Below are 23,006 nucleotides of genomic sequence, written 5' to 3' on the forward strand. Positions count from 1 at the left end.
ACCCGCATCAGTATCATCATCTCCAGGGCCAGTATCATCTGACTCATCCTCCTCCGAGCCATCCTCTTCATCATCAGTGGCATCATCATCAATGGGTTCTTGGAAAGCTGGGCCCATCCGACACATGTACATCGCGCTATCCGTCAAAGGGTAAGGCTCCACTAGTGTCGCCATTTCATCCTCAGTCACCTGACGGCCACCTATCCGCAGTTGTAGCTCAACCATTCCAAACATACGCCCCATCCAACTATTATCACGAGATTTCCTATAAATAGCAGTTAATACAGGCCCTTGCGATGGATCGTGCCCTTTAGTTCTTGTGACATCAACCAAGCGGCACACTAAGTGGGGGGCACACATCATGAACTTCCTCCTCAATTTGTAAAGCACAGAGGTACCTAGTAATTATGCTCCCATAACAAAAACGCCATCTTTTATTTGTCCTAAACTTAATCATGTTTTGCTTCAAAATAGCCCCAACATTCACCGACAAACCCTTCATCAAACGGTATACTAGCACCACTCTCCCTAGTGACATCAGTCGTATGCTTACACGGTAGTAAGGTGCTACACACAATTTTAACCAAATAGCAAGGACTCCAAATTGAAGTGACCATAGTGAAGAGTCAAATGACGTCCCATGTCTCTAGCCCTATCCCACCGCACAACAGAATTCACCCCACACAAAGTATGCCTCATATCACAATAAGGCGTTCTTTCAGTCATAGCCAGAAAATCAGCATTGTCACAATTTAGAGTACCCAAAAGATCATTCAGTGCTTCAACAGAAAATCTCACCCAACTATCCCTAATGAACCCTTTGTTTATCTCAACACGATGTGTATTCCAAGTCGCCTAAAATTCACGAACTAAGATTAAATTGCACTCACCTTGATCCATGAAGACATATTGGAGTCCCAAAGCATTGATTTGGGCGAGAATGTTGGGAAATTCCTATCGTAATCACCCCTCATCTACATACTCATCACCTAGGTGACATTCGTACCAATCCTTTCCATAGTGCATTACAACTTGCCCGCCAAATTTTTTGGGGGGCAAATTGGTGGGTTCCCGACTAGAACTTTCGGCAGCCGCTCCTTTCCTACTCATCTTAGTACCCGAACAACTAGCAACATTCTTACACTTAGGAACCATCTTTACACCCAACAATGGAAGAAATTGAGAAAAGAAGAAAACAAAATTTTGGGGAAGACAAGAAGGGGGGTTGGGTAGGCAGTGGGGTGGATGGGTTTGGTAAGTTTTGAAAATTTGGTGGGTTAGAGTGGGTTTTAGGTGTTAGAGTTGAACAAAAGGTAGGGGATGAAGGATTTGGTAAGGATTAATAGAGGAAGGTGTGGTTTTGAGGAGGAAGGTGTGGTTTTGGGGAGGAATGTGGATGAAGAAGATGAAGAAAAAGTTGGGATTTTAGAGAGGATTAGGGGAGGGGAACGATTTAGAGAGAGAAAGAGTTTGGGGAAAGTGGGTGTAGTTGGGTAGGTGGAGGAGTTAAAAGGTGGATTTTAAGTGGGTCCCATGAAATTCCCTAATATTTTCAGGAAAATTTATGGTGCGATAGGGGGTGGCGCGCTGCCAGTGCGCTAGAAACCGCCCCTAGTCACTTCCACCCTGGCGCGATGCGCCCAATTTTCACCAACCATCTGTGTTTTTGCTGAGTCTTGGTGCGATGGTGGCGCGGTGCGCTGCCAGTGCACCAAAAAGAGCCCCCAGTTCTTTAGCCTTTGGCGTGGCGCGCCCAACATGCGCCTGAACTCATTTTTTAGCATAATTCTTCAAATTTCGGGTGGTTTCTTCTCCCATGAACTGCGCATCAACCAAACAATGTGACATAATAATGGTGGGTTGCCTCCTACCTAGCGCCTTAGTTTTGGTCGTGGCACAACTCATCTTTTTGTATTTTACTTTATAACTTCTAAAGTCCTATCTAAATAACAAACTAAGAAAATAAAAACTCTACACCTAGGAATTTGAAACTAACCTAAAATTTCAAAATTAAGTCAAACTACTACCTATTACATATTATTCACGGGTTGCCTCCCATGTAGCACTTGACTTAACATCGTGGCACGACTCAGCTTGGATCAGTCATCATTTAGCTCAAGAGCCTCCCGATCACGATCTGAATCGATACCAAAGTAGTGTTTCACCCTTTGCCCATTTACCAAGAACGTAGGGCCAGTCTCATCTTCAAGTTCCACAACTTCATGTTGTGTCATTCTTACCACTTCGAAAGGACTACTCCATTTAGACTTTAGTTTTTCGGGGAATAACCTTACTCTAGAGTTAAAGAGTAGTACCTTTTCTCCCAGAGTGAAAGTACGAGTAATTATGTGCTTGTCATGCCACCTCTTCATCTTTTCTTTGTAGAGCTTGGCATTCTCATACGCGTGGAGCCTAAACTCCTCAAGTTCATGCAACTGATTCACTCTCTTTCTACCGGCCAGCTCGGGGTCCAAGTTGAACTTCTTAATTGCCCAATAAGCTTGGTGTTCTAATTTCGTCGGAAGTTGACATGTTTTTCCAAATACTATGTAATAGGGAGAAGTCCCTATAGGTGTCTTATACGCAGTCTTTTATGCCCACAACGCATCATCTAACTTTTCATACCAATCCTTCCTCTGTGCATTCACCGTTTTCTACAAAATTTGCTTCACCTCTCTATTTGAAACCTCTACTTGGCCACTCATTTGAGGATGGTAAGTTGTAGCAACCTTATGACGAATAACATACTTAGAAAGAAGGTTTGTAACTAGATGGTTAATGAAATGCTTACCTCCATCACTTATGATTGCTCTTGGAGTGCCAAAGCGAGTGAAGATGTGTTTCTTGATGAACTTTATAACCACCCTTGAATCATTCGAAGGAAGAGCGACAGCCTCAACCTATTTACTCACATAATCCACAGCCACAAGAATGTATTGGTTTCCACCCAGATGGCGGGAAGGGACCCATGAAGTCAATATCCCACACATTAAAGATTTCCACCTCCAAAATGTTACTTAGCGGCATCTCATGTCTTCTTGAAATAGTACCCAACGATTCACATTTATCACAACCCTTCACGAAAGCAATAGAATCTTTAAATAATGAGGGCCAAAAGAAACCAGATTGTAGTACCTTATGAGCAATGCGCTCTCCTCCGTGGTGACCTCCATATGGGCAAGCATGACAACTTTCGAGCACTTTGTGAACCTCATACTCCGGAATGCATCTTCTCACTACCCGATCCACACTTTGCTTGAACAAGAACGGTTCATCCTAGATATAGAACTTAGCATCATGATTGAGCTTTTTCTTTTGTTGGGTGGTTGCACCCGGAGGATAATCTCCACTTACTATCAAATTCACAATGTCTGCATACCATGACACTTGAGAGATATCTAATGCCATCAATTGTTCATTCGGAAACTCTTCCCGGATTTGCTCACCTTCAGTCACACGGGAAAATCCTCCAACCTAGACAACTGATTAGCTATTTGATTTTCAATACCTTTCCTATCTTGAATCTCAATGTCAAATTCTTGGAGCAGCAATATCCATCGAATCAGCCTTGGTTTGACATCCTTCTTGTTGAATAGGTACCTAATAGTTGCATGGTCAGTAAAAACAATCACTTTAGTACCTACCAAATATGATCTGAACTTGTCGAAGGCGAACACTAGAGCTAGCATCTCCTTCTCAGTCACTGTGTAATTAGCTTGTGTAGAGTCAAGGGTCTTGCTTGCATAATAGATCGAGTGGAACATTTTATTCTTTCTTTGTCCCAACACTGCACCCACTTCTACGTCGCTTCCATCACACATGAGTTCAAATGGTAGTCCACAATTCGAAGAAATTAAGATGGGAGCCTCAATTAAGTTGCTCTTCAACATCTCAAAAGCTTTCAAGCACATCTCATCAAAGTCAAACTTCACCTTCTTCTCCAAAAGGCTGCACATAGGTTTTGCAATCTTGGAAAAATCCTTGATGAATCACCGGTAGAAACTTGCATGACCAAGAAAACTACACATCCCTTTTATAGAAATGGGAGGGGGCAATTTTTCAATAACTTCTACCTTGGCCTTATCAACCTCTAACCCCGACTTAGACACTTTGTGTCCCAACACTATCCCCTCTCTGATAAAAAAATGACACTTTTCCCAATTTAGAACTAAGTTAGTGTCCTCACATCTAGCAAATACTTTATCAAGATTCCGGAGACATACCTCAAAAGACTTCCCAAAGACGGAGAAATCATCCATGAACACCTCTACAAAGTCTTCCACCATATCATGAAAAATGGTCATCATACACCTTTGAAAAGTCGTCGGTGTATTGCAAAGTCCGAATGGCATGCATTTGAAAGCATATGTACCATAAGGACAAGTGAACATGGTCTTTTCCTAATCCTTGGGTGCAACCAAGATCTGGTTGTAATCGGAATACCCATCTAAGAAACAATAGTACTTCTGCCCTGCTAGTCGATTAAGCATCTGATCAATTAAGGGAACGGGGAAGTGATCTTTCTGGGTGGCATCATTTAGTTTCCGGTAATCCATACAAATTCTCCAACTGTCACTGTTCTAGTAGGAATCAACTCATTTTTTTCGTTTCTTACCACTGTTATACCTCCCTTCTTGGGAACACATTGCACCGGACTTACCCACTTACTATCGGAGATCGGGTACACAATTCCAGCATCTAGCCACTTTATTACTACATTTCTTACCACTTCTTTCATCAAAGGATTTAGCCAACGTTGATGTTGTGCACTCGGTTTGTGTTCATCTTTAATGTAAATTCTGTGCATACATAACACACGACTAATCCCATGAATACCAGCCATCTACCATCCAATCACTTTCTTCCTCCGTTTTAAGATCCTCAATGTCGCTTCAACCTGTAATTCAGACAACTCTGCAGAAAGTATAACATGTAAAGTTTCATTAGTACACAAATAAGCATACCTGAGGTGAGCTGGCAGTGTTTTCAGTTCCAGTTTTGGGGCTTCTTCGATAGAGGGTTTGGGTGGTGGCCCTAACTCACGATCTAATGGCTCCACTTTATACATATGAGCCTCTACGATTGCCAGATTCAAACATGTCTTTATCTCTTGGGCATCTGTATCTCCATCTACTTCACAACCCACTAACACTCTTTCTAAGGGATCTTCAGGCACAACTACTTGCGATTCTACTATGTGATCAACCACAGTAATAGCAGCCAATTCTTCATAAATAGAAGGTAATTTTAAAGCGTTGTAAACATCGAATACTTCAACCTTATCATGTGCCCTCATAGTTAACTAACCAGCTGCTACATCAATCAATGCCCTACCCGTGGCCAAGAACGGATGTCCCAAAATGAATGGGACTTCAGAATTGGGTTCAAAATCTAAGACCACAAAATCCACAGGAAGAATCAAGGAACCTAGTTGCACTAACACGTCTTCTACCACCCCCTCTGGCCTAGCAATGGATTTATCAGCAAGTTGGAGAATAACAGTGGTTCATTTTTTACTACCTAACCCAAGCTTTTGATATATTGAAAGGGCATCAGATTTATACTTGCCCCCAAATCACACAACCCTTGGGCATGAACACTTTGCCCAATTGTAATCTGCACAGTAAAACTACGTGGATCTTTTAACTTTTTGGGTAGTCTATTTTGGATTCTAGAGTTGCACTCCTCAGTAAGTGCTACAGTTTCATACTCTGTGAGCCTCCTCTTGCTAGCCATAATGTCTTTCACGTATTTAGCATACTTCGAGATACCCTGCAAAAAGTTCAACCAAAGGCAGATTAATGTGAACCTGTTTAAGGAGAGAAAGAAACTTACTGAAGCATTCGTCCTCATTCTGCTTTTTGAGCCTTTGTGGAAACGGAGGTGGTAATTTCTTTTGAGGAACGAGTACCTCAACATTGGAGCTTTTTACTACCTCTTCCACTTTCTTTTCTTTTGTACCTGTTTCAGTATATCTCTTCTTAAGAGCTAGTTCCTCTAATTGCAACTCACTTTTAGTACTTACCGCATGCAATTGCTTTGGGTTGAGTTTAGTATCACCGGGCAGCCCATCTTGGGGACGCAAGTTTAGAGAATTGGCTACTTGCGCAACTTGTTTCTCTAAACTCATTTGGGACATTTGGATGTTTCTAATGTTCTCATCCTGCTTATCTATTCTAGCATTTATTTTGGTCCCTATTTCAATCATGAGCTTTTGGAGTATCTCTTCATTGGTCATCCCCCTTTTTGGTGCACTAGGATTTGCGCCTTAGTTAGGATTTTGGTATTGTTGCCCAGCCCCTTGAGAACGGTATTGGTTATCCCTTTCGCCTGATTTTGGTTTTGGTTCCCACCCCATAAGAAGTTAGGATGGTTCCTCCAACTAAGGTTGTAAGTGTTTCCATAATTTTGTTGAACTCTACCCCTTTGTGCATTACCCACATAGTTTACGAAATTCGGGTTTACCTTACATTGCTCAGTTTCATGAGCTTCACTACCACATACCTCACACCAATTAGCTGCATGTTGTACAACGTTTACTGGTGCATGGTTTAGAGCCATTTGTTTAAAATGTAAGGTCATGTTATGTTGCATTGCATTAAATTTGGCATTTATGGCAGTAGCTTGATCTACATCTAAGATCCCCGCGGCCTTTTGGGTTATGGTTCTAGGCATATCCCCCTCATATCCTGGTTTCCCTTCGGAGAGTCTATCGAGTAAGTCGAATAACTCTTCACATGTTTTAGCTAGGGCATGTCCACCTGCTGCACTATTAAGAAGCACACGAGCATTATAATGACTTTTTAAAATTTAGGTGGGTTATTTTAATTCAATTTTTGTTCACAATTTCAATTTTTTTAACAAAAAAAAATGACGTGACCGAATTATAATTGGCCACGTGTAAAAAATGGTTTTGCAAAACCACTGTTAAAAAATAATGGCATGAATGAGCCTTTTCTTAAACGGTAATGGCATAGATGAGCCAAACTTTTAACGGATGGCATAAATAAGCCTTTTCTAAAAGTTCGATGACATATTTGAGCCTTTTCCCTTTATTTTATTATAATGTAGAAATAGGACCAAAGTCCATTTTAATAAAATTTGGAGTAAAAATAAAATAAAATTGGAGTTAGAATAAAAGTTTGTTGGGGTGGAGTGGGAGTTAGGGAAGGTGTTTTGTGGTGTTGCGAAGTGAAAGTAGTCGTTTGGAGGGCCCATTAGTCGTTCTCAATGTTTTTCTTTTTCAAACTAACACAAATCTCACTGAGTTATGATTTAATTGCGTGTATTTACTTTTGTTTTTAAAATTAACCTTCTTACCACATTTATTTCACTAGATACATATATTTGGTGCACTTAGATACATGCATCTTCAATACATGGAGGTCAAATTAGGTGTAATTTGTTTCAGGTACATTATATTCAAGTGTGATTCACATGTACCTGAGATATATTATCTTCCCCCAGCATATGTATCCATATTTCAGAATGTATGTGGTATCAAAAGATACTTGTCTAGTATCAAAAGATACATATTGATTTTTTGCTCGCCTTTCTCATCTGACTTAAAACTTGAAAGAGTGGTATATCGAACTTAAGACTTGATACAAAATTATTAATTTGTGAGATAATATGATATGAATGCTCGTGTAATTAGTTAAAAAAAATTCTTTTATCTTTTTAAATAAAATAAATTTTGAAAATCAACGGGCCGAATCAGGACAGACTGGGCCGGGTCAGCCCCATCCAGCACGCCACTTATGCTTTTCTCTGGGCTAACTGCCCAACGTACAGCTTGTTCCTTTTCCAAAATTTCCATCAAATTGATATACTCAATTTCAATACTGAATACAGAATTCGTCTATCTCCATGGTGAAAGGCAGCAGCGCTACACCGGATAAGGGTCGGACTTTACCGGTTGACCCGAATCTTCCCCGGTACATCTGCCAGAACTGCCACAATCCTCTCTGCATCGCCGGCGTCGATAATTATGCCGACAAGTTCTTCCCAGATTCTTCTTCTCGCTCCGGTTAGACCCTGTTCTTCTTTCTCTAGCTTTATGTATTCATTAATCGGACCCAAATTTATTGGAATCGACTATGTTAATGCCCTATGATTCAATGTTTAGGAAATTGTGATGATTTAGCTAGAATTGCTGCAAAAAATTATGCGAATTGGTATGTATTGGAGGTACTGACTGGGGTTTTAACTTTTTTTTGGGTTTAATTTCCATATGCACTAAAAGTTTTTACCTTTACTGAATTTCTCGGTGAAGTAATTGTGGGTTAGATAAGGTTTTAATTGTGATTCTACTTAGTTCAATGGAGGTTGCGACATTTTGAGTTCAAAAGGTGTTAGTTTTTCATTAAAAAAATAGCTTCCATTTAAGCCCAGGGCCAAGCGGAAACATCCTCTCTACCCTACAAAGGTAAGGGTAAGGTCTGCCTGCATCTTACCTCTTGAGACCACACTTGTGGGATGACAGGGGGGATAAGGTTTAAATTGTGATCCTACTTAGTTCAATGGAGGTTGCGTCATTTTGAGTTCAAAAGGTGTTAGTTTTTCATAAAACAAATAGCTTCCATTTAAGCCCAGGGTCAATCGGAAACATCCTCTCTACCCTACAAAGGTAAGGGTAAGGTCTGCGTACATCTTACCTCTTGAGACCTCACTTGTGGGGTGACAGGGGGTATGTTGTTGTTGTAATACGAAATCCTTAGATTACTTGTTTCCATAGATCCTCATTGGAATTGTACAAGGGCTTCTTTTCTATAAGTTTAATGTCTAGAAGACCAGATAATGCATCTACTAGTTGCTAATTGGGAGTGTGTGTGCAGGGATGCAGGCCTCTTCAATTCATGGAGCTGGTAGTACCATAGGGTCGAGTCGAATGGAAAATTCGTATGTTATGTTGCCAAAACAACGAAATCAGGGATCAGGGATTCCGCCTCGAGGACGAGGATCTGCACAGCCAGATGCAAGCCAGTTTGGGAGGGCCATGGAAGAATCATTTGTGGTTTTGCCTCCACCAGCTGCTTCAGTGTATAAGTGTGAGCCTACATCTGATGGAGCTGGTACAAATCTTCCACCACCAGATGGTGGACCTCCAAATGCTCCCATGCAGTCAAACAATTCTGGGTTTCACTCCACCATCACTGTCCTAAAGCGTGCATTTGATATTGCCACAACACAGACTCAGATCGAGCAACCCCTGTGTCTTGAATGCATGAGGGTGCTGTCTGATAAACTTGATAAGGAGGTTGAAGATGTTAACAGGGACATACAAGCCTATGAAGCTTGCCTTCATCAATTGGAGGGAGAAGCAAGAAATGTTCTTAGCGAGGCTGATTTTCTGAAGGAGAAGTTGAAGGTTGTTAACAATTTTGAGTCAATTAAAGGACATCATAGTTTTCCCTTTATATATAAGAGGACAAATGAATTAAGATGCCATGTAGCCCGATCCAGCACAGTAGTGAAAACATAAACCTGTAAAAATATTTAAGCACCCTGAATCTGAGCATATTACAAAGATAACATATTAGAATGAAATGAAACGCAGTTGGGATAAAGAAAGCTGAGGCTTGGCACTTTCCTTTTTTGCAATTATGTCTGCTGCACATTTAATCTTTTGTATTGAAGAGCATTTACTAACTTTAATGTATTTGATGCTGTTGAAGATAGAAGAGGAAGAGCGAAAACTTGAAACTGCAATAGAAGAAACAGAGAAGCAATGTGCTGTAGTCACTGCCGAACTGAAGGAACTAGAGATGAAGTCTAGCCGCTTTAAGGAGTTGGAAGAGCGGTAATTCTCGAATGACCTGGATTGCAATTTTTTATTTTTTGGTGCAGTAACTAGCCATCATAAATGTAGTTTAGGAGTTTGTCTCTCTTTCTAGACCTATATGCCTGTAAGAATTTCTTTTCTCTGTTTATTGCTAGGATTCTTTTGTCTATGTTGAAATTGGCATGTCAGAGCCTCATTGAACTGACACTTTCAGATGAATGTTGAGAGCCCTTGGCCAGAAAACTTGGTGTCATTAAAGGGGGATTATTTGAAAAGAGGTCAACCTTAGGGAGACCGTTCAAAAAAGTAAGGTCGTAAAAATGGCTCATGGGGAGTCGGAAGCAAGCATAATTAAAGGGGTAAAACAAACAAGTAGAAGACCTACACATATGGCTTCTTTTTTTTTGACCCATGAAGTTTTAGTTTGTACTTTGCCAGAAAACTTGGTGTCATTTGTAGAGAATTACATTATGTTGTAGGTTTTTTACTTTTTGGTATATTGCTTATATGTGGGAGATTTTTCATTATTCATAAAATTATCTTAATTCTTACCTCGCAAAAGGAAATTGCTGACACCAAATAGCTTGAGGTGGAGGTATGTTCATTATTCTTGTTGTAGACTGTAGAATTATGAAGGAACTCGGAATAGCTTGGTAGTGAAACCTGCAATTAAAAGAGTACCTGTTACTATATCCCGGTTTGGTTGCCTGGAACAAGACTTTAATTATAGTTCTCTATTATTTAAATTAGCTGTTTGAGATTACCCATCACTAATTGCTAATTGTTAGCATGCCTTTTATTTAACAGGTACTGGCATGAATTCAATAACTTTCAGTTTCAGTTGATATCTCATCAGGTTTCTTGCTTCTTCTTCTCACCATGCGTCTGTCTGTGTGTGTCATATTTAATTTTCCTGTGGGCAAAAGCTTTGGTCATATCTCTTATAATGGTAGTTTGACTGTTCTTTTGCTTCATATTTCACATACGATCCCTCCCCTCTAAAGAGCTATGTATTTGTTGAGAACAAAAATGTAACTCCATTTAGATGATTGGGGGAAATCTGACTCAATGTTTGGGGTGGAAGAGAAGTATCTCCCCTTTTCCGGGGTGGTAGTGTTGGTGTTGGATGAAGCAATCCCTTTTTAAGGATTTTTTTACTGCAGGAAGAGAGAGATGCAATTTTAGCTAAGACAGAAGTTTCACAAGCTCATTTAGAGGTGCTAAAGCGGACTAATGTGCTCAATGATGCATTTCCAATCTGGTATGACGGTGAATTTGGAACGATTAACAACTTTCGTCTCGGAAGACTTCCTAAAATTCCGGTATGTTACTTTAATTTATTTGGATATAATTGTCTTGTTCCTAGTAGATAAATTCAGTATCATGATTTGCTGTAGTATCTGATATTCTATACTGAAATTGTATTTCTCTTAAAGTACTTCCTCACTGTATCAGATTAATGTTAAAAACATACTTAATGATTATTTTAGTTTGGATAATTGGTTGGAGAAGGAGTTGAGTAAATTTTGTAGTTGAAGTAGAAATAGGTTATGGAAATTGGATGAGGGAGTACAACCTCTGTTTAGGGGATTGTGAAATATGTTACCTCTTCAATTCTATCTCCTGTTCAATACAGAATCTGATGAAAGGAAAATGAGAAATAGCAAGTACTACAGAATTTAATTAGTTGAACTCCATGCAGGTGTATGAATTGCTATGTTTCATTTATATAAAGTTTTGATATGGTAATAGCTATTTATTTTACATTTTTGATTTTTTAATTTATGAACTGATATTTTGTGCTACACATCAAATGGTAGAAAAAGTTCATTATTTCGCATTATGATACTGTATGTTGAAATTTCTTGTCTTGTTGTTTTTTTTTCTCATCATAAAAATACTTTCCTTTTTACTTTTTTTTTGGTTATCTATAATGTACAATATTTGTGATACATGCTTAGGTTGAGTGGGACGAGATTAATGCAGCATGGGGTCAAGCATGCCTTCTTCTCCATACAATGGCTCAGCATTTCCGACCAAAGTTTCAGTATCCTTATTGAAACATACATCTATTTTCTTGTTTTTGAGTAAAATATCATCTTATCCGTGATACCTTGATCGATCGATCGATCGAAGCTCCAGAACTATCTTATATTGCCTAGTTTGTTTATTAGGATGCAACTCCCAGCCTAAGTATTTCTTTTTTTGAGTAATAACTCCCAGCCTAAGTATTTCTTTTTTTGAGTAAGAACTCCCAGCCTAAGTATTTCTTTTTTTGAGTAATAACTCCCAGCCTAAGTATTTCTTTTTTTGAGTAATAACTCCCAGCCTAAGTATTTCTTTTTTTGAGTAATAACTCCCAGCCTAAGTATTTCTTTTTTTGAGTAATAACTCCCAGCCTAAGTATTTCTTTTTTTGAGTAATAACTCCCAGCCTAAGTATTTCTTTTTTTGAGTAATAACTCCCAGCCTAAGTATTTCTTTTTTTGAGTAATAACTCCCAGCCTAAGTATTTCTTTTTTTGAGTAATAACTCCCAGCCTAAGTATTTCTTTTTTTGAGTAATAACTCCCAGCCTAAGTATTTCTTTTTTTGAGTAATAACTCCCAGCCTAAGTATTTCTTTTTTTGAGTAATAACTCCCAGCCTAAGTATTTCTTTTTTTGAGTAAGAACTCCCAGCCTAAGTATTTCTTTTTTTGAGTAAGAACTCCCAGCCTAAGTATTTCTTTTTTTGAGTAAGAACTCCCAGCCTAAGAATTATTAGAGCTTATGTGCGGAAGCTGTCTCAGATACCATTGTTATAAAGAAATAACTATTGGTATTTAAGAAATATCAATCTTAACTTGCTTTAAGGTTTTGAGCTCAGTTATGGCACAATTTGCTACTGGAAGGTGAACTTTGATGCTATATTGCTCGGATTTTTAAGATGTCATCCGCTGCGTGTTGGATCTTCCAAAAGTTATGATGTATTTTTGGAGTATCTAACATGGGTGCGGTGCCATTATTGGAGGATCCCAGCAAGATAACGATGTGGTCAATATGACACAAGTGAACTAAAGGTTCAAATATATAGAGGTTAAACAGATTTTTGATCCCTCTTAAGACTAGAATAAACTGACAAAGAAGTTAGTTTGATCTTGTCATTGAAAAGTCGAATCTTGAGAGTCCACTGGTTGATTCAAATGTAAAGACGAAAGCTGCTATGAAATGACACTTGACTAACAAGAGCAAAATTTTGAGAGAACTTTCAATGAGTTTGACTATTAGTATTCAATTTTAGCACAAACTTGTCAAATAAAAGGAAGACGTGAGTTAAAGAAGTTCATTTACCCAATTGTCATTTTACGGTTATTGGCTATTTCAAGTATTCCTAACCTAGAACCCTTTTAGGTAGGCTTTTAATTACTTCAGCTCAAGGTGCAGTAATCTTGTTTGAACTAACTTTCACGAATCAGTGCACTCTCTATAACTCAATATTCAGTTTAAAATTTACTACCTTATATATTCTTAACTTTAAATGTACCATCATGACAGATCTAGATTAGGTTCTATCTGAGGTGCATAAAGTTCTTGTTGGATCTTTGACCTCACCACTCAAATTAGTGTATGTGGTCCTCTTGTTGAATTCTATAATTAACCTGTGTATTTTTTTTAATCCAATCTAACTTTTCTTAATCAAGCCTTCATTCTGACATGTTTTTCACCAGGGTCATTACTAGTCTTCATGTTGTGGTGTGTGTTCATTCTTCAAAAGATTTTACATCTTTGGCTCCATTCCTACAGTTCAAATTTTTTCTTTTCTTGCAAAATCATCAATCAGCCAAGGCCTTGAACATTATCTGGGGACTTAGAATATGTTCTTTTCAAGTAAAATCTTCAAATAGTCAAATATTAAATCAACTTGATCACATGGATGACAAGAGTTCTTTGGGATGTTAAAGAATCAGTGGCTGCAATTCGTAGATGTGGGTGGAATAGTTTTGATATTTCAAAATTTTCTAGAGTATAAATCAATAGGTCAAAAGGTAGACACTGTAATATAAGGCATTTCTACCCATTAAGTGTAGTGTTCTTGCTGTTTTCTGTCCATTGTGTATCCTTGATTTTGCCTTTCTAGATATCGGATAAAAATTCTTCCTATGGGAAGTTATCCTCGGATCATAGACACCAATAATACTACTTATGAACTGTAAGTTTATCCTCTTCTTTTTCGTCTTAAACATTTCTATCCAAAAATATCAGTTACCATTCTGACAATTTGATTCAAATAAGTTAATTTCAGGTGGTGGGTGAATGATGCAATAATAATCAGTCAGTAAATGTAGGATGGGTAGTCTGTTTCCTGTTAACATGATTTCATTTTAATACATTGAGCTTTCTACTTGATAATAGTGAATGAGATATATGAACTACGAAATCACTTCCCGGCGGCCGGTTATGTTGCATTTTCCTTTCCAGTTATCTTAAATACCTTAACAGTAACAGACATTGTTTGTGGTTTTCCAATTGCAATCTTTTACCTTTTAAAATTACTTAATATGATCCCCTTACTCTTTTGAAGATTTGGCCCAGTAAATCTCTTCTGGAGCACACGGTATGATAAAGCAATGACATTGTTCTTGACCTGCCTGAAGGAGTTCTCCGAGTTTGCAAATTCAAAAGATAGGGAAAACAATATTCGTCCTGATAAATGTTTTAAGCTTCCTTACAAGTAAGCCTCTGCATATTCAAGAAGCTTAATTCCACAATTCATAGAAGCTTCAGTGTTTTAGCAAAATGTTCCATAGTGAATATCAAATTTATATTTTTCTTACCTGATACATTGATATTAGGTAATTGGTTGTCAGAGTTTCCGCTAAGAAGATCTTGGTAGATTTTGTTTTAATTTTAAGGTTGCTTACATATGTCCATCTTACTAAAGGAAGAACTTGAAGTTGGAATTATTTAATAAGTTTCTTTGCTTTTCCTTTTTTATTTTTGGGTTGGTAATTGAGAGGTTTGCTTGACTTGGCGTGGTCATTGATGTAAGAATCTATACTATGTCTTAGATAACTGTGTGGAACCAGCGAGACTTAATAAGTGAGAATTGGACTAATACCAACATGGAAGTGAGCTAAACTTGATGCTTTTTAGTCTTAGAGCCGCAACCTTATTTAGTTAGGCACATTTGCGAAGTACTTTTAAGACACTGCTATTCTTTTGTACTTCAGTAATTTGTCTTGATTTTCGAACTACTGCTTTGAAGGACAGATGTTGAGCTTTTCATACGACATTTATTAGGATGTACTTATTGGATGCCACAATTGGACATGGATAACTTGACTTGACTATAGATATAGAAATTACATCCTCCAACAAAGTTCTCGTTTGATGTATTAGTACTATAACAGTTGCCTAACTGTCTCGGGCTTTCTTGCAGGATTGAAAATGACAAAGTTGAAAGTTACTCGATAACCCAGAGCTTTAATAAACAGGAAAATTGGACCAAAGCTCTCAAGTATACACTCTGCAATTTGAAGTGGGTGCTCTACTGGTTTGTTGGTAACACAAATTTCCAGCCACTTTCCGGAACAGTCTCTTCACAAGCTGAAGTTCCAGCTGCAGCAGGATCACTGTACAGCAAACAACCAATTAATACCAAGTTTCAATCTTGAATCACTAATACCAACGTGTCCTCTCGTGCTAATCATGTCGTAAGTAGACAAGAGATTTAAATTATATCTGTGCAAGCGATCACTTGTAATGTTGCATCATAATTATTTTTTCTTGGCTCCTTAAAAAAGTTTGAAGCTGTATATATACCAAATATAGGTCACATTTCATCATGCTGCTTGTTTCATTCCCTCCCAAGTCTTTCTATGGTGCATTTGGTTTACATAGTGAAACAACTGGACAGGAATAGGCCCCTTAGCCTCTATGCTGCAACCTGGTCCTAAGCCAGGTAATGCACTGGGAAGGAGGAATTGGAAAATTTGTATTTATGATAAATTGGTTTGAAAAATATAGGTATTACTAATTGCATTTAACTTGATTGAATTATATACTATATTAGTCTAAATTGGAACTCAATTCAAATGATGTTAACTTAATATTACACTATATTTGGAAAATTAGACAGGCATATGTTGACATTTTTGAAGAGTTGGAGCAACATAGCTTTCAGGCAAAAATTAAAAATAAAGCAACAACAAATAGATGTATCACTCGTTCTTGTTCAGTAGCGGTTCTTCATTATTTAGATAGCCGTGCGAGTTTCCTAAAGTTTCCAGGTAGGTTACAACCTTATTGAAGTTAAGTACTTCAATTCCAGTAACATTAACTTGTTCTAATTTGTGCGTTGTTGAATTGTAAGCCATAAAGTCAGAGCTATTATACTTTTGAAACATGATGCCTCCATCCTTTACAATACTCAAAGGTCTCAAACAAATATAGTGAGATAATGGAATTGTCAATATCTTATTCCATGAATTTGTTTTCATAATATACAACCAATACTCACGAATCTGATGATCATCTCCCAATGACCTAATCAATCAAAGTTTTTCTCCTAAACAACATAAAACATGTCTTCTCCTTTGTATTGTATATGGAAACAATAATTCCTCTAGAAATTGTTCCTTCTCCAAACAAAAACGTAATATACTACAATTGATTGAATTTTTCATTCCTCTTTGTCTTCGCCATCATATAAATAATTCCATCTGACATAACAACGTTACTACCTAAGAAATAATAATCTGGAGGAAACATGTCAATTGATTTCCACGTGTTATCTTTCAAGCACGAACTTTTACATTCAATAGAAACTTGGATATAAATTAAACAGAACTCCCTGTTTCTTTCTACAATTATCATAATGAATCAAGACATAATATATGTACTATCCAAGGAGTTGTTTTTATTAAGTATAAAGAAAATGTAAATCCACCAATATGAACAACTTCCAACATTTCTAGTTAATTATCCTCCCCACCTCATGAATCATTTTCCTCACTGAAATCTGGTTCGGATGGTTTATGAAGCAGCAGAGGTAATGTGGGAGATAATTTTGCACCAGTTGCGTGCTTACGTCGCAAGGCGCGCAGAGCATTAGCAGCAAACCTTGATGCATAAATGGTAGCTCCAAGACTTGTTGTATTTGTGTTCTCTTTTGCCAATGCAGCCTGCAGTCTATCTTCTTCCTCTCGTAAAGATTTCTCGAGCTTATTCCTGCAGTATCGACGCCATGCTACTTGTATAAAGCATGCACCCCATGTCCTCCAGTGCTGTGAGCAGAACCTGAAATAGCCAAGTACACAAGTTGTTAGGATCAAGCGCTTACCATCATGCTAAAAGCTATAGCTAATAGCAAAGGCACAACTTTATTTCTCAACCAAGTCCACCAAGCAAGCCTCATGTTCAATCATGACTCTGACCCGGGCCACCCAACCCCTCGTGGGACTTGCCATAGGCAGGATGTTGGCATTACCCAGCACAAGTGTAAATGGATGACTCCAAAACTCATACACTAGTTGTGCAGGGTTAATTTCACAGATGGTCACTCAATTTTTAGCGTATTGCATCAAATAAAATAAAATTGTTATCTGAAGTAAGTTGAAGTTTGTTATGAAATGGAACTTACTTGAAAGTATGCCGAATCTGCTTGCTATTTAGACGTCTAAACTGTGCGGCGACAAACTTGAGGTCATCAGCAGTGACGGCAAAAGCTTCTATATCAGTTACAGCCTGTACTGTTCTAGTCGAAATTGGAAGACTACTGGAGGAAGGATGAGGGTCTAAAGCCCATGTTAAAAGCTCATCTCCACAGAAGCCACCAGCTTTGAGATGAACAGAGTTGAAAAAACCAGTCCTTCCACCATTTGTGGTCATAGTTAACAGTGTACCTCTCATTAGAAAGAGCATTTCTTCTACTGGATCGCCTTCTCGGATTATGAAGCTCTTATCTGTGAAGAGTGCTGGCTTCAGTCTGTCACACAACGCGTCCAGTAATTGGTCATCCATTTTCTCAAATATGGGAACCTGCATTACCAAACCAATGCAAATTTAGTGCTTGTTTGGAGGGATCATCATAAATGATGAGAGTGTAACAACATACTAAGTATAGTCCCACAAGTGGGGTCTAGGGAGGGTGGGTTTACACAGACCTTACACCTACCTTTGCGAGGGTAGAGAGGTTGCTCCGATAGATCCTCAACTCAAGAAAATAGTTTTTCAGAAAATAGTTTGTAAGAAATGCAAGAGTAAAAAGTAGTTTGGGCTTGACGTATAGTTGATTGATAGATTGAGAATACTTAATGTGGTTTGATAATGTTTCATTCAGATTTAATAGTCCCTCTATTCCATTTTATACGACACTTCTTTTTAGTTTGTTCCAAAAAAGTATGACACGTTTCTATATTTCGAAACTCTAACTTCCCATTTTACATTAATGACATGCTCAGAGCCATAGAAATGTGATGACATATTTAGAACTAAAAGTTCTAAGGGTACTTTTCGAATGTGCCAAAAGTTTGTTTTTCTTTCATAAACTCCATATTTAGTCAAACATCACCATACAAATGAAATGGAGGGAGCAAAACATTCTTTGATATTCGAAAGAAGAGGAAATAATTGGCCTTGTTTTGCCGGTTCACATTTATTTAGCAGTTAAAACTGTTTTCACTATAAAACACCATTTCAACACAACAACAAAAACAACACCATATCCAGTGTAGTCCCACACAGTGAGGTCTGGCGAGGGTAGAGTGTACGCAGACGTTACCCCTACCTCAGAGGTAGAGAGGTTGTTTCTGACAGATTCTTTGGCTCAAGAAAACAACAGTCCAAAAAAAAAGTAATGGAAGTACAAGAAACAACATATAGTAATGGAACAATACTACAACAACACATGCTGAAGTTGGACAGGGATAATTATAATGTGATAAGTACTTACTTTTTTGAGAAAAGACCAACAGAGATGGCGCTTTAAATCTCTCCTCAAGTCTCTAGGAAGATCTTGAAGCAGTAAATCTTCCTCAACTCCCCTGGTTTCTTGCCATTTGTACTGTTCATGTCGTCTAATTCGCTCTTTCAGATTGTCAGGAAGCATGCGATGAGACATCCACTGTTCTGCATCCCGCCTTCTCACTCTCATCTCTTCTACTCTAACCGTGATAGATTGCAAATATTTCTGTTTCCATAACCAATACAAAATTACTCAAACTTTATCTAGTTATATCTAGTTTAGCAAATAGGAAATTTTTGAGCATCGACCTTTCCTGAAATACAACAACAACATACCCAGAATGATCCCACAAGTGGAGAGTCTAGGGAGGGCGGGGTGTACGCAAACCTTACCCCTACCTTGTGAGAGGTAGAGATACGGTTTCTTTGTTGAAAAATGATAGTGCATAACAAATTAAGTGTTTTGTGTAATCTCTTGGAACTCAATTCATGATAAAGGGTGGTACTGTACTGACCTGCATATTGCCAATAAGCAAGGAAAACAAGATAAGCCCGATAATTGAGATGAAGACGGCAAAGAGAATCTCTCCGACGAAAGTGCTTGTCTTCAGGTTTTGGCCAAGAGAACTGAAACATGTAAGAAGAAATTTTAGTTCTTAACACAGTCCAAAGAGACAGTTATAGAATTATGGAAGTTACTTAACATGCTGATTTTGTTCATACATTCTTGAAAAATCATTAAAATTGTTTAGCTACTTGATAAGTGAGATAAACATCAGAAGTTGATAGTAGAAAAGTTTATCTGAATGTATCAAGGACCACTAATGATGAGTGCTAAAAAAACAATATATAATGCCTCAATATAAACGACAGGCCAGACGCAATAGAGCAACCACATGTGAGGGGATTCCCCACTAGCCATCTCAAGGCGCATCACGACCTACATTTGGCTAGAGTTCGTTACTTGTATAGATGGAGTATGGAATCCAAATGGTCTCTCGGTTGATCAGAAGATCCTATCACTAGGCTAAAATCCGCTACTTGAGCGAAACTGAATCTCATGGAAACCTCTTTGCTCTGCTGTGTTTTTTTTCTTTGGTCCAAACCTAATTCATATGAAGAAACATGACTCTTTTACCGTAGTAGCAGTCAAATACAAACAGAGTTGTTGTCCAAAACACAGGAATTTTCAGAACGTCCGCAATACTTTAATAGCTTGTAAGAAAACCAAGGTCAAAATGTATGTATACGAGTAAGAAAAAGTGAACAGACCTTAAGTTTCTCAGCCCCCACCAAAAGCAATAGAAGAGTTTGGTCCAGAATTTCCTTTTCTCCACAATCCGAAACTGAAGAGCATCAAGAGCGATTCCAAAATCAAAGACATTTGGATCATGTATATCTTCTTGTTTCACGAGAGGGCAAGAAGAATTCAGTAAGGAAGCATTTTCAATCGAACTTTTGACACAATATAAGTAGTCTAATGAACAGCCACGGATCTTTGCACACGCATTGCGCCAGCATGTATCTTGGCGTTCTACTGAGAACAAATACCAAAATGCTCCAATTACCTGAGATCACACATTTAATTTGCACCTATAAGAGTCGACTCAACTTATATACACTGACAGTTTTTAATGTAATTTAACTAGCTGCATTATCATGTTACTACTTCCATTTATTATGAACAGTTACTTGTAATTATCTTTTTGAGTTAATTGTCAAAAACACATTTGAGCTATCATGTTTTCACGAGTTTCACACTTCAACTATTAGTTGTTCCCTTTTACCTGGATTGTCACCATCTACTCAACTAGGTGTGTTTTAATACATATATGATGATAGGAAAACGGAACAAGTGGTGATAGTTCAGGTTGAAAAAGAGAACAGTTGATAGTTGAGGTGTGAAACTTGCAAAACAAGTAATAGTTCTGGTGTGTTTTTGATCATTATCTCTATCTTTTACGTAATGTTGATCATCTATTGGTTGAAAGGGAACTTACATTACTGGCTAGCATGTAGAGGGAAAGGTTGAAAACAGCTCCACCCCATGCACTTTCAGTAAATAAGCCTGAAGTCCTTGTTACTTCTTTGCACAATGGATAAATTCTAAAAATTCTTGGAAAATATTGAGCAAAAATGACAATCTTTAACATTTCTTTCGTCGCCAAAGCAATAGAGCCATTCGCGTTGGGAGTGACAACCAATATCACAATCTGCACAAAAACAAGGTTAAACTTGTTAATATCATACTCTCTTAAGCTAAGAGAATGCCAAAAAACACAAGCTTTTGAGGACACAAACCTGTGGGAGTGGAAGGACTGCTACAACGTCAACGATGAAATGTGATAACAAATATCGCTTGGCTATATCATAGGAATCTTCAACCAACTCACCTCTTCCAAATATTCGAGAAGGAGGAGCAATGTAGCCAGTACGAAATTGCAAGATAATGTGAAAGATATAGAAAAGATCAGTGATAGAACGAAGAACACAAGCGGTGATCTTTAGCGTCCTGTCCAAATCGAGGCACTTTTTGTCGTTATCAATGACAGGAATGTAGAAGAACAACGGATCCAGTGACACAGCAATTATACAAACCAATACAAATACTTTGTTCCATTGCTGAAGAAATCTCCCCTGAGGATCATGAACTTTCTTCTTTGGTTCTACATATTGATCTTTTGTTGGCTTATCAGTTAGAGGATACACTCGAATTGATTTTCTCCAGCTACTAATTCTTTCAGAACCCCTCTCGAACCTTCTTTTAACGCTGCTCATCAACGAGCTTAATGATGGTTTTCTGACATAAAATGGCCTATTATCCTGAGAATTTTCATTGTCAATGCTGAAGGATGATTGTTCTGACTTCCAATCCTCAAACCTAAGTACAAAAACGCCCGGTTAGAGTCTAAGCAGGCGCAGAGCTAGAGGGCGGAAGTAGGTTCATCTGAACTCCTTTGGAGGAAAATCACATATTTTTGAAGGATATATATTTTATGATGAACCCCTCGGTGTTCCCATTGAGGTCCTATCTTGTTAGTTTCATTGATTAACATATTTTCTCAAATTAATTCCTCTAGCATGTAGCTCGAATCGATATTGTATCATGATGTTTATGTAAGCTTGTGATAATGGAATTTTTAGCTCAAGCCAAAATAAAAATAATTGGACATTTCTTGGTATATGAGGCTGATTGAACTAACCTTACATATTTGTCCTGGTTGGGATTCATCATATTTCAGCTTCTCTGTTCAAAAAACAACAAATATGTAAAACTCAATTAGTGCAAAATTTGAAGTTGTAATTATAGTTCAAATACTCCAACTTGTTCTGGACTGAGGCGTAGTAGTAGTTGTTGTAATTCCAAAAAAACAATATAATAATATAATTTAAAAGGCAAGAAACTTTTGTGCTTCATGCAACATGAACTTTTGAAATCAGATCATATAGCAGTCTCAAATATTGAGATCGAAATAACCAGATGTCAGTCAAAGCAAATCTTGAAGGACGATAAACCAGACAATACAAAGATATAATAAATCAACATGGTTTGAACAATTCACTAGTACAAAAAGATCAGAATACGAAATTCGAGAAAAGGATTAGCTAAATATGAAAGAGATACTACTTATGACAAGTGTTTTGCCCTTCCTTCAAGTAAAACGAATCCAAATATGATAAGAAAACCAGAGCAAATACCGAACATCAACAACTCATATAAAAGGAACTAATAAAACCAAAACTATAGAAAAAGTATAAAAAAGAAGTTTGAACCTTGAGAAATTAACTTAAGCATAGAGAAACTTACATGGTGAAATGAACATAATTTGGAGATAACTTACATGGGCATTGAATAATGAAGTGAAGTTTAGGAGAAGTAATATGTATATGTGTGTCAATTTTTTCTGTATAAGAAAGTTCCTAGATATTGCTATGAAAAGGCAGTCATCTTATTGAGTTAATAGGAAGGAGGACTTGGTCTTTTTTCCAGAAAACTGAAAAGACTTAAGTGGGAGAAAAGTCACAAGTCAATGAACACATCTAGCAAAGATATTATTTCTTTCAGCTACCAGTGGACGTGGTGCTGCGGATGAGATTACTTCATCCTTAATTAAAAGGGTCTTGAGTTCAAGTCTTAAGTATGAAAACATCCTTATTGTTAGGGAGCTCCCCCGGAATGAGGCCTTACGCAACACAAATTCGAAATAGTCAAAGCTCTAATGTCGATATCAGACACTGGATGAAAAAAACCAAAAAAATAAGTATTATTTCTTCGTACT

At 37.8% G+C, this 23,006-nt stretch overlaps 2 protein-coding genes across 4 annotated transcripts; one reads left to right on the forward strand and one right to left on the reverse strand.

Annotated features, from left to right (window-relative positions):
* Positions 1-7,808: 7,808 nt before the first annotated feature.
* Positions 7,809-15,565, forward strand: LOC102603263 (beclin-1-like protein-like). The gene is given in 9 exon segments (NM_001288562.1): positions 7,809-8,029; positions 8,838-9,370; positions 9,678-9,802; positions 10,592-10,640; positions 10,948-11,106; positions 11,746-11,831; positions 13,901-13,972; positions 14,345-14,494; positions 15,203-15,565. Coding segments are annotated over 9 exon segments (1,569 nt in total). The 5' UTR covers positions 7,809-7,869; the 3' UTR covers positions 15,438-15,565.
* A 977-nt stretch (positions 15,566-16,542) lies between these two features.
* LOC102603937 (cyclic nucleotide-gated ion channel 1-like) lies at positions 16,543-22,735 on the reverse strand. 3 transcript variants are annotated; one of them, XM_006345498.2, is made up of 9 exons: positions 22,569-22,735; positions 21,930-21,973; positions 21,028-21,607; positions 20,727-20,939; positions 19,999-20,294; positions 19,242-19,353; positions 18,716-18,952; positions 17,405-17,802; positions 16,543-17,061 (listed from the first exon to the last, which is right to left on the reverse strand). In XM_006345498.2, the coding sequence occupies exons 2-9, from the start codon at positions 21,959-21,961 to the stop codon at positions 16,758-16,760; spliced, it is 2,172 nt and encodes a 723-aa protein (XP_006345560.1). In that variant the 5' UTR covers positions 21,962-21,973; positions 22,569-22,735; the 3' UTR covers positions 16,543-16,757. The 3 variants fall into 3 exon arrangements, with proteins under 3 accessions (XP_006345560.1, XP_006345559.1, XP_015163420.1); XM_006345497.2 differs by having other exon boundaries at positions 22,535-22,735; XM_015307934.1 differs by having other exon boundaries at positions 22,501-22,735.
* Between the last annotated feature and the right edge of the window lie 271 nt (positions 22,736-23,006).

This window comes from Solanum tuberosum, unplaced genomic scaffold (genome assembly GCF_000226075.1).
Source record: "Solanum tuberosum cultivar DM 1-3 516 R44 unplaced genomic scaffold, SolTub_3.0 scf00069, whole genome shotgun sequence".
Lineage (NCBI taxonomy): Eukaryota > Viridiplantae > Streptophyta > Magnoliopsida > Solanales > Solanaceae > Solanum > Solanum tuberosum.